General features: G+C 34.5%; 1 protein-coding gene across 4 annotated transcripts in view; it reads left to right on the top strand.

The window, feature by feature from the left end:
- The window catches only part of PIBF1 (progesterone immunomodulatory binding factor 1), a 181591-nt gene that overhangs the window by 146361 nt on the left and 19232 nt on the right, over positions 1-15998 (top strand). For 2 of the 4 annotated variants that reach the window (XM_081047027.1, XM_081047028.1), the window contains exon 16: positions 345-429. The exons of 1 other annotated variant lie outside the window; for it this stretch is intronic. In XM_081047027.1, coding sequence (XP_080903153.1) covers positions 345-429 — 85 coding nt within the window. Of the gene's footprint in view, positions 1-344; positions 430-1696; positions 1775-15998 lie in introns of all 4 variants that reach the window. One more of the 4 variants, XM_081047029.1, reaches the window with a different exon arrangement.

The following is a 15998-nucleotide window of genomic DNA, read 5'->3' as shown; positions in this document are numbered from 1 at the left end:
TACCTTTTGTATAAGTCCCACCTCATCTTTTTACATTTCAGAAGTAAGCAGTCATATTTAACACTAATTTTATCCCTTACTAGGCAGGAAAGTATTCTAAGAAAGCACCTCAGTTGCACTGTCAAATGATTATTAAAAGAAAAGCGTGGGTACAAAAAAACTAGGCCATTGATTAAATAAAACATTACAGTAGCTGGTCTGATATCTTTATGCACTATAAATTTAATTTATCTTTAATTCAAAACGTTAGATTTGTCTTTAGCCTTTTGCTATTTACTATTTATTTATTCATTAAATTTAAAACAATATGATGACTTTTTAAAACTCGGTGTTTTTTCCCCCAGCAATTTAAATAAAGAAAAGTCAGCTTTACTACAGATGAAGAATCAAATGGCATTAGATTTAGAACAACTTCTAAATCATCGTGAGGTACTTTTTACATTTTGTCTTAATTTTTACCACTTTAGGCTTTTTTTAAGTCTTACATTAAGATTATTGGATCTTAGTTTTCCATGTTCGTTAATGACGTCTCCTGTTTATATTCAACTTGTGGTACTTTATTCCTTATGAATTAATTTATATTTTATATTTTATAGTTAATTCTTATTTCTGGAATGCCACTTCTTGTAGACCCTTATTGCCTTGTTCATATCGCTGTCATTGAATTTCTACATTATCTCTTTCTCCCACTAGACTGTAAATTTTTTTACTGCATTTCTACCTTATTCATAATTCTATGCCCATTATGCCTAGTGTACAATATTTGTGTTGAACTTTAAAGTTTTTTTTTTCATTTGTTCCTCACCAAAAATCTTTTATAGTTAATATAATCCACACTTTATAAAAGGAGAAATGAAATTTAGGTGACTTGCCCAAAGCCAGTTAGTAACTAAGAGAATCCCAGTTGTTTCAGTCAGATTTATTGAGGTATAATGTACATACAGTAAAATTCACCCCTTTTAGCATACAGTTCTATGATTTTTGACTCACACAGTTGTGTAACTATCACCACAGTCAATATGTAAAATAGTTCCATCACCCCAGAAAGTTCCTTCATGTCCCCTTTGTAGTGGCCCTTTTCCCCAGCTGCAGTCTTAGCAACCACTGTTCTGCTTTCTATCCCTATTGCTTTGCCTTTTCCTGCAAAAGGCATTATTCTTTTCCAGAATGTCATATGAATGAAATTATCAGTAGTAGTCTTTTCAGTCTGGATTTTCACGTGTACCATAAAAAAGATTCATCCATGTTGTTGCAAATATTAGTCATGTGTTCCTGTTTATTACTGAGTAATATTCCATTGTATGAATGTACCACAGTTTTTTAATCCATTCACCACTTGATGGACGTTTGAGTTATTTCCATTTGAGGTCATCTTTATAAATAAAGCTGCTGTAAACAATTTTGTATGTGTTTTTGTGTAAATACAAGTTTTTATTTCTCTTGATAAATACCCAGGGGCAGGATTGCTGGGTCATATGGAAAGTGTATGTTTAATTTAAAAGAAACTGTCAAATTATTTTCCAAAGTGACTGTACCTTTTGCATTCCCACCAGCAATCAATGAGAGTTCTAATTGCTCAGCGTCCCCACTAGCAGTTGATATCGTGAAACGTAGCTTTTCAATCTAATACATTTTTTCCACTGAACTATCAGTGCCTTGTCTTAGCCATGTTTTTACGATTTTGTTATCCTAACAGAGACACAAATGCTCAAAACAGATCATTGGTTTACGAGTATCCTGAAGACATTTTTCCAATCTGGGAAAGATATACCAGGTATTTGGTAAGAAATTATTGGAAGGACATGATTTAGAGAGATCAACTAGGAACTATTACTGGAAGCAGTTCAAAGGTGCATATCCTAGAAATGGTTTCAGGGAGATTGGGGGATTGTCTCTTCGAAATGACCTTTGGAGTAAGTTCTCTTAAAGGTGTATTTTATATGATGGGTGAAAGAGATAGAAGGTATCCCTGGACTAGATTTTAGAGATGACTTTTAGGTAGATAAGTAGATCTAACAACAGGTTACAGACTAGGAAAAGGTTCTCTGAAGGTATTTATTCGTTTTTCTGATTCCAACATTCCAAGCCTTATCTACTGACTCTTATGTCCTAAGATTCTGCCTTCAAATAATTGTTTCTTCACTGTGGAAGCCTGATCCATTCACTATGTGGATTTTTCACAAATGTCTTTAAATTGAATACTTAAGAGACAGTAAATACAGATGTCCATTCGGTCATACCAATTTTTATTTCTGTAAAGCTGCATAACAAGTATTTTCAGAATGGCAACTTACTTGATTTTAGAAGATTATGCTAGACTCTGAAAAATACATGAGCAACTTTAATTTGTATATTTTGTACATCATGCTTGGAATCATATTATTCATGAGTCCCAATAAAAACTAAAAGTTTTATTCAGTGGTCTAAAATTTGAATAGGTTTAGAACAAAATATTTAAACATGAAAATTAAATACAAGCAGGATGAAATTACTCATATAAATTGCCTACTATTAGCGTGGCATCAATGAATTTCACATGGACGCACATCTGATTAAATAATTGTCAGTTAATATTCATGCATTTGTTAATACTTCTTCATTTTGGCAATTATATTTTAGTAATCCAACATTGTAACTTTTTTTAATGCCAAACATCTAAAGTAACCTTTTATTCTTTAGAAAGCAAAGTTTAAAAACAAAAAGTCTGTTACAAGTTTTTAATCTTTTCTGAGAAACAATTTAATACCAACTTGCACAGTATATGCAGATGCAAAAGCAAGTGCAAACTTCTTTTATGGAAACAGAGAAGCCAGTGACTCAGGGAAGGGCTGGAGCACTCACTTGAACATTTACTTGATGAAACAGAGTCTGCAGGATTAATGTTACTCATTTTATAGCTCTTGGGGGTCAAAGGTTCAGTATAGCCAGTAAGTACAGTTGGATAAGAATGACTCTGATAAATATAATTTTTTGAAAGTAAAAATCAGGGCTGAGCTAACGTGAGGCAAGCAAGGCACCTAGGGCACAAATGTAGGTGTCCACTCTCAGAGGTGTGCACCAAGCAGGGTGAGCACCTGAGATTTTCCCTCACCCAGTCAGGGCTCTGGGAAAAAGACCTAATATGACTCATTGTTTGAATCTGCTAAATTTTCTCAGTTTAAATGACTGATTCATAAAGAGACCAAATGAACATTTTAAAGTTTTTTCATTTTCTTTTTGCGCTGGACAGCTCATAACCTTTTAAACAGTGTCACTTCGTTCTGATAAGACATGTATGTGGTCACGTAATATGAAGTGAGATCACCAGCTCATTTGCATAGTTATCAAGTATGTAGTAAATGAAGAAAGGAAACAGGTGGGATAATTCTAGGTTGACAATTCTAGGACATTTGGATCATGGCCACACAGGGTTTTTATTTTCTTTATTAGTGTTAGCTAAGAATTATTAGTTTACAAGTAATTCCTCTCCTGTTAGGAGTTCAATTGTGATATAAACATTTCTAGCAGAGATAAAATTCTTATTGGCCTTCTATTCTATAAATTCTTAGCATTTATATATTCAAAAAATAGTTGTGTGTATTTGGAATTACAAATGGTGTATTAGGTGATTTTGTTTCTCAACTTTTCATTAGAGAAAATGTATTAATAATAAAAAAATATTAAAATGTGAAGAGAGGGTGGGTATGGAGAAAAATAGCATTTTTAGGTTCCCTTTTCAGACTAGAAAGCTCAGTTCAGATGGGTAAATATATTAGGTTAAAGGATCTGTACAACAAATAATAAAAGCTGTTATCATGAATTGAATTACAATCTCATACCTACATGAATTGCAGTCTCATGTTTACATCTCTCCATTTTAAATTTTCCAAGTTCTATCCCTGTATGCAGTGAAACCTTCATAAAGCAGAGTAATGGGAGGAGGCAAAATCTCTCTCCTCACTAAATTCCTTCCATTAAGATACATTTTAATGTCATGGCCTCTGCCTTTATGGAAGATCAAAACAAGATCTGGTGTCATCTCTCTTTGTTTTGTGAAACTATTTAAGGCAGTCTACTAAGTACTTCTATTTATATTACATAATTTAGTCTTTACTACAAGTCCACTGAGATAAATATCGATGTCCCCACTTTTACAGATGAAACTGATGCCGGTAAGAATTAAGTAACTCAACTATGATTACATGCTTACTGTCAAAACTAGAAGTAAATACTTTTTTTTTTTTTTTAATCTGAAATAAAAGCTTATGATCTTCCTCCTTAGTCCCATTTACAAAAAAACTTTCGTGATGAATTATTACTTGCTCTAGTTCCAGGAAAAATTTTGCCTCTGTAGATGAAGTTGTCTTTCTTTTTCGTCAGAAAATGAAAACTATGTAATTTAATGTATTTCCTTTTTGTCTTAGTAGCCAGAAAACCCAGAGCCGAATATCTTATCCAGGTGTTATAATCTCTTTTTTTTTCTCCCTCTTTCACTTTTGATGCCTCAGAATAACTTTTTTGTTTTGTTCAAGTGAATTATAATCTTCTTTACCCTTAAATGTCTTCACTAATAGGTTTAAAAATCTAAAATATAAACTTTAAATAATTGAGTTAAAAAGAGGTAAAGGAAAAGATCAAGTAATAGGATCTCACTCTTAGATAATAGTAGCAGGGCTTCAAATTAAACATTCAGTTTTGAGTACAAGATATGTGATTCCCACGAATGGATTCTTTCTTGTTGACTATACCTCTCAGGAATCTTCAATGGCTTTCATTTTTCATCCATTTTTATCCACTCATATTTATCTTTGGAAACTCTAATTCTGATTTTCTTTTCTATATATTTCATCATGTGTCTGGAGAATATAAACTTTCAAGAGTAGGAAAACTACCTTTAATCAGCCAAATGTCTAATAGAGTACTGAGCATAATTTTAAGAAGCTGATGTAAAAAGTCCTTTCCTAATTTCTTTTTCAACTGTACTAAGGGCAGTGGTAAGAGCCCCATTTAGGAAGCTATTCTCACATTTCACTGAGTGATGGGGGTGTCCTGAACTGGATTGGTGATGATGGTATCTGACAAAAACAGACCAATTTGAAAGCTATTTAGAAAACAGAATTATGAGGTTTGGCGATTGATTGAATTAGGGAATGATGAAGAGAGAAGAAATCAGAACTAATGCCCACAGTTTTGGCTTGTGTCATGAGTTTTTGATGGTACTAAAATAAAACATTTAAAAAATGTAGGTTCTGGAGCCCAAGCAAGAGAACTCATCAGTAGGTAGAGACTTGAGGGTCACAGCATAAAGATAGTGCTTTACATGAATATAGAAAGTACTAGATTAAATGAACTAGTAAGAGTATATAGAGTCAGAACATAACAAGGCCCAGGACAAAATTTTGGAGAGCAATACCATTTAAGGGCTGGGCAGAGGAAAAAGCACTCACACAAAGAAGAATGAGCAATGACCAGAGAGATGGCAGGAACATCAGTAGAGTCGAGTCAGTGAAGCCAAGAAAGAACCATTCAGCAGTGAATAGGCTATCAAAGGGCCAAGTAAAAGAAAGATAAAAACAGAAGTGTGATTTGGATTTAACAAGATACTGAAGGACTTGCAGTAGAGCTAACACAGATTACTGTGAATTGATGAATGAGTAGAAATTGAGAAGTAATCATAGGAAAAAATAGCCCTTAAGATATATGAATAACATATATGAATAATAGGATGATCAGAGAGGGAGCCTGAGACCAAGAGCTTTTTCCCAAAGTTGGAGAGTATCCAGTTTAAATGGTGATAGGAAGGAGCCATAGAGAGACACTGAAAGTACAAAAGAGAAATAATAACCAGTTGAGCAAAAGTGTGAAGAAAGAAGGAGATCCAGAGCAAAGTTAACTTTAGATAGGAGGGGTACCCTTTCCATTTTGAAAAGTAGAAATGAAGATTATGTTAAGGTACAAGTAAGTATGTGATACGGTGGTAAGAATTTAGGGAGTTCCCACATAATGGCAAAAAGATACAGGGTCATAGTTTTGAGGAAAATTCTCCATGAATGTTTGTTAAACTAATTATGGTCCTTTCCAGTCTTCAATAATAATTGCACTGGAAGCTGTCAAATAGAATAGGCAAATAGGAAGCTTTAGAAACTAGCCTTTAACATATCCTTATAACCTCCCCCTCAAAAAGTAAAATTCATTCTGATAACTGATATTTCAACTAAAAAAGGACAGAAGTTCTCCTACACCCAAGACAATTGTAGAGAACTATCTGCAAGTAGCCAATAGGAAGTCATCTCTGAAAACTTTGCCTAGAATAAATCTACTCCTAAAACCCTGCCTGGACATGGTAGCTATACCCACAGCAACCTCCATGGTATGAACCCTCTACGTAGTAATATATATTTGTGGAATATATGATCAATGTCAGATCTGCCTAAGACCCGGGATTCTTCTACCCTTGCCCTCAGTTCTCCTGCCAGTCATCTCTCTCAGGGCCCACAGGCGTAGCCAGCACTCTTCACTAAGTACCTAGAATGTGCCAGGCCCCACACTTGTGTGACTGGTGGACTAACTCCTACTGTCCCAGGTAACTTGCCTCTTAACTGCAGAGCATGTCACTTAACAAAAAGAAAACAAACCCTGTAGTTAGCCAGTTTTCTTAAAAGTGAAGTCACAGTATAATTATCATTTTTTCATGGTATGTTTATGTTCCAGGATTCTAACTCCTATGTTCTTTGTGATTTCTCGGAAAGTTTCAGGAACATTTCAGCATCACAAGTGCCCCTTAGGCAATCTACTTCATAAAGAGTGCAAACAAATTACATTTTTCTATATGTGTGTCATTCTTTTTGGTTCGTACTTAACTGTTTTGAAATTTTTTTAAGAATACCTTTTTACATGTTTTTCTTAAACATCTATGTAGTTTTTTACAGTCAGGATGACTGCGGGGAAAAACACTGAATGAGTAAGTTAATTTTTCTTTCAGTGAAGATGTAATTATTTCTCAGATTCATACATTTCTTATCATAGTGGTACTCTTCAAGTTTGTTTTTGATTGAATGTAAATGAGTATTTTAAAGAAAGATTGCTATGGTGAAACCCAAAGCACACATACAAGATAAGTCATACTTTCCCTATAAAGTTTTAGAATGCTTATTTTTTTCATATAAAGGTATGTGCATTCAGGTCTGAGGAAATTCAGGGAGAAAAATATGGCAAAAAATATTCATTGCAAATGTTGACTTTACATATACTTTAAATATACAGAACCAAACCTATTATATAACAGTAATAATAATATCCTGATGAGTTTTTATAACTTTTTTCTTCCAAAACATTTAAAAAACACTTTTAGATCAATTATGTTATACTACCATACATAAGGGTCAGTTATGGTTTGCTTTTAACCAAGTATACCTGGGAATAAGCAATCACAGAACAGAAAAGTTTTAAATTACCCCTCCAGAATATCTCTCTAAGCCACCAGCAAGAGAGAGGTGGCTTCTTGCTTATGCTTTGTAGAATTTAAGAGGGCATTAAGCTTTTCCCCAAAATAAGTATTTTTCAGTTCATAATAATAATGTTTAATATTTGTATATTACTTTATAGTTCTTTTTATTTTCATATATTCCACTTAAGCCTCACAAGAGACCCATGATGGTCTTATACCCATTTCACAGCAGCAGTAACTAAGTCTCAGTTGTCCATTCTGTGGCCAGTTAACTCTCCTCAATTTTGAATTGCATATAAGACACTTGAATTTCTTTTAGATTGTATTCTGTGGATCTCTATATTTATGTGGACTTGCACAGAACTTAGTAGAAGTCGGTCAAATTATTTTTATTTTCATAAGTATGTTTGCTTCTTCTTTAATCTTATCATCATCTTCCTTAAAATTACAAATATCTTTGTTGTATCCTGCAAGTAAAACTGTCTTGTGTGAAGCAATATGCTATCTCATCATAAAAATATTTTACCTGTGTATATATGCCCTTTCAACTTTTTCCACATCACATTTTCACATCTATTTTGTGTTGTATAGACATGTCATTTTCTTTTTTCTTTTCTTTTTGTTTTTTAACTTTTATTTATTTTAAGTGTGTTTTTCTAGGACACGTCAGCTCCAAGTCAAGTAGTTGTTTCAGTCTCGTTGTGGAGGGCGCAGCTCACAGTGGCCCATGCAGGGATCCATCCGGCAACCTTGTTGTTAAGAGCACCGCACTCTAACCAAATGAGCTAACCAGCTGCCCCTGTCATTTTCTTTCCTTCTTTTATTTTTAATGAAGTGTTTATTTTTCCACTACAGTTTAGAAATTTGGTATTTTTCTTTTACAAAGTAGTACACCTCTCTGACGTTTTTTTATTAGTAAAGAACAAGTAAGTAAATGACTTCTGCTATCATTTCTATCCCTGTGTTTTTATGACTCTCTTAGTATAGTACCAGTTTGGTTAGTATAACAAACCAAACAATTGTAGGACATAAAGAGACACACAAAACAAATTGCCAAGTTATAAAATAAGTCTCTGGAAACGTGTACTGGCCAAGAGAGAACATTGACAATGATAAGAGATAATTATGGTTATAATTCTGTTAGGTACCAAGTCACTGATCACATATCAAAGAGCCAATGCTGAGCGGAGGCTGGAAATACAACATGGAGAAAGTATTGGCACTGGGAGTGGGTCACACTCTGGAAATCAGTGCTCAAAACAGAGAGTGGAGTTTAGAGTCTGAAGCTGATGATGCACATCAGCAAGAATATGCATCAAAAACTGTCAGATGATACTGAAACAGCAGAGGCCAGAAACCAGACAGCAGCTAGATGAACACCTACGGAAGGGAAAGCCAGGCACCAGGGGACATGCAAACCAGAAGACACAGCAGCCAGCAGACCATGGTGCTGTTCAGTAATCAGGTGAGCTGAAGGGTCCATACAAATCAGAACAGAATCAGGTGCCCACACTTCTGTTTTAAGTCAACATTGGCAGTAGATTTCAACTCAGAGGCCTATCTGAGCATGTTAATACTAGCTTCCTCTACCTGGATCACTGTTGAGAATGACCTTAAGATAACATCCAAGATCAGGAAAGAATGTTTCAGGTGATTAGTTGTGTCCCCTAGGCTATGACAGCACAGTTATCTCTCATTCATGTAAACACTTGAGCTCTCACTAAGCTTTCAGTCATAGATAGCGTGTGGCTCCAAAAATGTTTATGTCACCTGAAATGCTTTAGACTTAGGAGTAGATAGGCCTTATTCTGCTCTGCTCTGCTGTGCTCTGCTCTGGCCAGGACTTCTTTCTGTGTTCTGTTCTAGGCCCCAAACTTTTCATACTAGCAGATAATCTGAGGAAAACAAGCAAGGTGATGAATCCATATCTCCAAGGGTTGGAATTAAAATCTGAGGATAGACGTTATAAGGAGACATATTTTGTAGTTTTGTTTTCTTATTGTTGTTGTTTTGCTTTGTTTTATACAGAGGCTGTGTTAAATAACTTGAAGATCCCTTCTAAATATGAAATTTTTTGTGCCAAAGGCCTTAAAAGAAGGCATATGTGTTGTTGTATAAATGACAGCTCTGAACCCTAAAAGACCTGCATTTAAATCCTACTTTTACTTCTTAATAGCTAATGACCTTGGCTAAATTTCTTTAAACCTCACTTTCTTCATCTTCACAATTGAAGTAATATCTACCTCCTTGATATTTATGAGAGGATTGAATTTTTATGTAAAATACTTAACACAAAGCCTGGTACATAGTAGATATTCAGTAATGTTAATTCTTGTTCTTTCTCTTCCTCTCTCCACACCTAAAAACTTTATATTCTCCTCTTGATGCTAAGAGACAGTCCTAGGATGAGGTTAGCTTACAAATGGGAGCAAGTATTTAGATAGAAGACTGCGGGATGGTGGAAAACAGCAGTTTGCGGTTGTAGATACTTATGCTATTCTTTAACAATTTTGCCATGCACATCTGTTTTGTCTAGTATTTAGAGTTTAGTGCATTGACACTGAAGATGTATTTTAACGTCATCAAAAATCATACATTAAACGGTGCTAAAATTTGATTTGATAATTTAAAATTCTTACTGAACACTCAGTATAGAATGGATGACTACGAATTAAATTTGCATTTTCTTTTAAACTATTAATTGTGTTAGATGTGCTAATGATATTAACATTTTGGTGTGTGTTTCTTTTTTTAATCTTCATCTGTTAAAAATCTCTACTGAAGCCTTTACAAGTAAAATGACCTGAGGTCTGAAATCTGCTTCAAAATATTTTCCCCAAAACTGGCAAGGAAATAGATAAAACAGTGTTGACAAAACAATCTGGCAGTTCCTCAAACAATTAAACATAGTTACTATGACCCAGCAATTCCACTCTGAGGTGTATAGCCAAGAGAAATTAAAATGTGTCCACCACAAAAACTTGTGCGTGAATGTTTATAGCAACACTATTCACAGTAGCCAAAAGATGGAAACAACCCAACTGTCCGTAAGCTGATGAATGGGTAAACAAAATGTGGTACAGCCGTACAATAGAATATTATTCAGCCATAAAAAGGAATGAAGTACTAATAAATGCTATAACATGGATAAACCTTGAAAAAAAGTATGCAAAGTGAAAGGAGCCGGTCACAAAAGACCACATATTATATGCTTCCATTCATATGAAGTGTCTACAGCAGGGAAATCTACAGAGACAGAAAGTCAATTAGAGATTGCTTAGGACTTGGAAGTTGGGGGCATGGTGGGATAGAGGAGTGATAGCTAGAGGAGTCAGGATTTCTTTTGGAGGTGATAAATGTTTAAAAATTGACAACAGTAATGGTTGCACATGTCCGTGAATATACTAAAGACCATTATTTATACTCTTTAAGTGGGTGACTGTGTGATGTGTGAATTATATCTCAATAAAACTGTTTTTAAAAACAACATTGCAAAAAATGTTGATAATTGATCAAGGTGGGCAATAGAAACTGAAGGCTTGATGTGCTAAGCTCTCTTCTCTTTGTATCTTTGAAAATTGCCATAATAAAATGTTTTTTAAATACCCTTTTAGATAAAGTTTAAATATTGTAGGTATGGTTTTAAACGAAGTTAGTTTTTACCTTGGATTTATCTTAAGTAGAAATGATGCACAGAATTATCTGACCTGTTAGTCATGATACTTTGTTATTCCTATGTAAAAGCACTTACATTTAACCTCCAGTGGAGAACATAGTTTGCATTATACTTGTCAGAGCTATTTTCATCAAGAAATGCCATCTATGTGTCCCCTTGCCAACATCTTTGCAGAGTTTACAACTTTCAGCAATTTATTGGCATGAACTATGCAATACTGTTAAGCAGCTGCTCTGCAGTTGAGCTGTTTTAATATGCCACCACTCCATGCAAATAGTTTATATTAAATGGCCAAGATATGCGCTTTTGGATTCAAGAAAGCAGTATCTCACTTTCATAGAGATTATTTGTACAGTAACAATCATTATCATCATCATCATCATCTGGAAATTTCATAAGAATTTTCTTGCCACTATTCCATTTCCAAGAGTAATTATTGTACTGCAATGTGGTTATTATTGTTTTGTTTCAGTTTTATGCTAAGTTTCAATTATATGATCAGATGTATTACTGCATTTATTAATTTTCATGAATGGTTCATTCATTCTTGACTGTAATTTTCTTATGTATTGGATATACTAGAATTACAACATCCATACTATTAGCTTTTTAAAAATGAGTATAAAAGCATGTTAGAATTAATACATATTTTAAATCAGACTTTATGGAATAGAATTTAAGGGTCTCAAAATGGTAAAAGGAAAAAGAGGACTGAGGCATGGTGCTTTTCCAGTATTTGAATTTTACAGTGAACAAGTAATGCTTCTATAATTTAAAAAAAAAAAAACACAAGAATTTAAATATATATTTTGAATAAATTAATGGAAGATTTGCTAGGAGTAGGTTGGAACTGTCAAAATGAATAGACTCCAGATTAGGACGTGGAGCGTCCATTTTGTCATTTTGGAGAAGAGAGCCTACTTTCTACCTGGGGACTCTAGAGTGAAGTCTGCTAGACAAATTTTCTTATCCACATGTACAGATATTGTACTCAACTCTCTCATTCAAATGAATGGCCCATAACAGCAGAAAGAAAACATTTACTCTCTTTCATTCATAAGTTGGAACACACAACCAAAGACCATCAGAAACTAGAAGAAAATTAATGGAACAAAAGAGAAAATCTCAATAAACAGAACTGAACCCTCACCCCAGAGTAAACAAACAACAAAATTCTGGAGCAGAAAAAAACTTAGTATTGTAACTAGTTTCTTCAGAAACATTTGAGAAAGTAGTATTTTCATAAAATAAGAAACAGTGAACAAAAAATGTTTGTGATTTTTTTTTTAAAGATTTTATTGGGGAAAGGGAACAGGACCGTATTGGGAAAGACTGTGTACATCTGGGGCTTTTCCAAGTCAAGTTGTTGTCCTTTCAATCTTGGTGGGGGCGCAGCCCACCATCCCTTGCGGGAGTCGAGGAGTCCGACAAACTTGTGGTTGAGAGCCTGCGCCCTCCAACCAACTGAGCCATCTGGCCACCCAGGAGTTGAGCAGCAGCTCGCTGACTTCATTCTAGTTGTGGAGGGCGCAGCTTGCCGGTCTATGGGAGAATCGAGCCAGCAGCACCATTGCCCAGAGCTTGCGCTCTAACCAATTGAGCCACCTGTCTGCCCTTGTGATATTTTTTAAATTTGCTGAAATCAAAATCATAAAGTTATAAGTAAGTAAAAATGCCAATAGAAGGATATGAGGAAAAGTCAATGAACTCTCCTAAAACTTAGAAAAAAAGGTAAAAAGATGGAAATTAACAAGGAATAGCTAAACAATGTAGAAGATTCCATAGAGAAAGAAAATACGGACAAAGAAATAAGAATCAGCTTGGTATTATAGTTTTCAGAAATTTGATTTTAGAAGACAGGCAGGTAATACCATCAAAGTTCTGAAGGAAAGCACAATACTTTTTCTTCTGCAACACCCTCTCGGAAACTTACTAGATCATGTGCCATCAAGTAAATAAAAGAAGGAAACAGAGAAACAGAGAGATGCAAGAAATAATGGAGCTTGCCAAGATGTACTATAAAAAGAAATTTCAGAGTAACAACTGTGCATCATTCTTAAAAACAGTTCAAGATTGATTCCAGCAAACATGATTAAAAAGCTAGATAATCTTAGGTAATATTTTTTAAAAGGCATATATTGTTTCCATCAATGAAGGAAAAAAAGGCAGGACTTGAAGAAAAGGAAATAACTCTCTAGAAAACTCAGGGTTGAAATAGGAACCAGAGTAAATGGCATGGTTTTGAGCAATAGATGCAATGTAAGAAAAAGAAGACAGTTGAACTTGGTACTTGAAACATTCTCCTTTGAACATCAGAGGTTCCTTTTCTGTGAATTTAATCATACTCTCGGCTCTGCAATGAAAAGTGTTTATAAATCATTAGACAATACCACAAATAAGCCTATTGATGAATCAGAAAAAGGACAGTTACACAAGAGAGGCAAACAATGAAAAGCTAGGAAAATGAAATTGCAAAAGTCAAGTCCACTTGGGAGCAATGTCTCTTCGGGTCCTCTGCCCATTTTTTAATTGGATTGTTTGGGTTTTTTTGTTGTTTTATGAGTTCCTTATATAGTTTGGATATTAGTGCCTTATCAGAGGTTTTGTTTACAAATATCTTCTCCCATTCTGTTGTTTGCCTCTTTGTTTTGTTGATGGTTTCTATTGCTGTGCAGAAGCTTTTTAGTTTGATAGAGACCCATTCATTTATTTTTGCTTTCCCTTGCTTTTGAGGTCAAATTCATAAAATTCTCTCTGAACCCCAGGTCCATAAGTTTAGTACCTATGCTTTCTTCTATGTAGTTTATTGTTTCAGGTCTTATGTTCAGGTCTTTGATTCATTTTGAGTTAATTTAGGTACATGGTGACAGACATACAAATGGCCAACAGATATATGAAAAATGCTCAACTTCACTAGCTATTAGGGAAATGCAAATCAAAACCACAATGAGCTACCACCTCGTACCTGGTAGAATGACTATTATCAACAAGACAAGTAATGACAAGCATTGAAGAGGCTGTGGTGAAAAAGGAACCCTCATACACTCGGTGGGGATGTAAGTTGGTTTAACCACTATAAGAAACAGTATGGAGCTTCCTCAAAAAATTGAGAATAGAATTACCATATGACCCAGCAATCCCTCTTCTGGGTATCTACCAAAAAAATCTGACAACATTTATACAGAAAGATATATGTACCCCATGTTCATTGCAGCATTATTCACAGTGGCCAAGACGTGGATCCAACCCAAGTGTCCTTCAATAGCTGATTGGATACAGAAGATGTGGTACATACACACAATGGAATACCACTCTGCCGTAAGGAAAGATGAAATACTGCCGTTTTCGACAACATAGATGGGTCTTGAGATTATTATGCTAAGCGAAATAAGTCAGAAAAAGTTGAGAACCATATGATTTCACTCATGTGTGAGATACAAAACTGAAAGCAACAAACAAGGAAGACAAACACAAACTCTATACAACAGCTTAGTGGTGACCAGAGGGTAAGGGGAGAGGGAATGGTAAAAAAGGATAAAGGGGGTCAAATATATGGGGATGGAAGGAGAACTGACCCTGTGTTGTGAATACACAATGCGATAGATAATGTATTATAGAGCTGTACACTTGAAACCTATGTAATTTTACTAACCAATGTCACCCCAATAAATTTAATACAATAAATAAATAAATACAAAAAAAAAAAATCAAGTCCAAACAATAGGAGCAGAATTTAAAGTAGGAGATGGAACCAGCGGTCAGGAGCCAGACAAGAACATAGTAGAACTGAACCAGGTTAGGAACAAACCAAATTTCAAGAAGACTTCATCTTACCAAAAGATTCCATTTTGTAGTGACAAATAAGTTTTCTAATTCTTATCTTATATTGGTTTATTTTTCTTTGTTCTGTCAATTTGTGAATTAGGATCTTGTGACTCACAACTATTTCATTAGGGCAATTAGGGCAGGACAATTTATGCCAAAAATGTAGGTGACAACTATATTAAAATATTTTCAATTAGGAATACCCAACACTGTAAGTTCTTCCTAAGTTTTATATGTACACACACAGCATAATCCCACCCCACCCCTATTGCTAAGAATATAGCCGAAAAATACCTCCCTCATTAAACACTGAAACAGTATGACATGGGTACACGAATAAACAGACCATTAGAATACAGTTTAATCCAGAAATAAATCATACACTTTTGGATGTTTAGCATATGATAAAGATAGCATCTCAAATTTGTTGAGGAAGAAGTTATCTCTGTAGTACGTAATGTTATTACAGAACAGCCATGGAGGAAAATATGTTGAATCACACCTATCACCATAAGCCAGGATAAACTTCAAGCAAATCAAAGATCTAATTGTTTGAAAAAGAAGAGAAAAAGAAATCATTAAAGTAACAAGGAAAGCGGAAGAAGAAACCATGGAGAAGGCCATAAAATTAAAGATTGACATAATCAGTTACATCAGAAGCAGGAAGTGGATAGCAAAAAAAAGTTTAAACAATGTCAAATAAAAATTAATGGAGAAAAACTGCCACTCATATTACCACGAGCTAATATCTCTAACATACAAAGAGCTCCTTGAAATATATAAGAAAATGACCAATCACCTAGTAGAAAAAATGGGTCAAGGATATCAACAGAAAAGGAAATACCTTTATATATATATGAAAAGTTGCTCAACCTCACAATGGAAGAAATGCAAAATAAATATACCCAAACACTTATCCGACTGGCAAAATCCAAAAAGGTAACCCAAGTATGCATTTTATCAATTAAGCAACTGAAGCTCATTGAACCAGAGTAGATTAGGCCTAAGTTTACACAGTTAATAATACCATATTTCCCTGAAAATAAGACCTAACCAGAAAATAAGCCCTAG

Source organism: Rhinolophus hipposideros (assembly GCF_964194185.1).
Source record: "Rhinolophus hipposideros genome assembly, chromosome: 4".
NCBI classification, from domain to species: Eukaryota; Metazoa; Chordata; class Mammalia; order Chiroptera; family Rhinolophidae; genus Rhinolophus; species Rhinolophus hipposideros.
The sequence above is the reverse complement of the archived record's forward strand: the minus strand, read 5'-3'. Positions and strand labels throughout refer to the sequence as shown.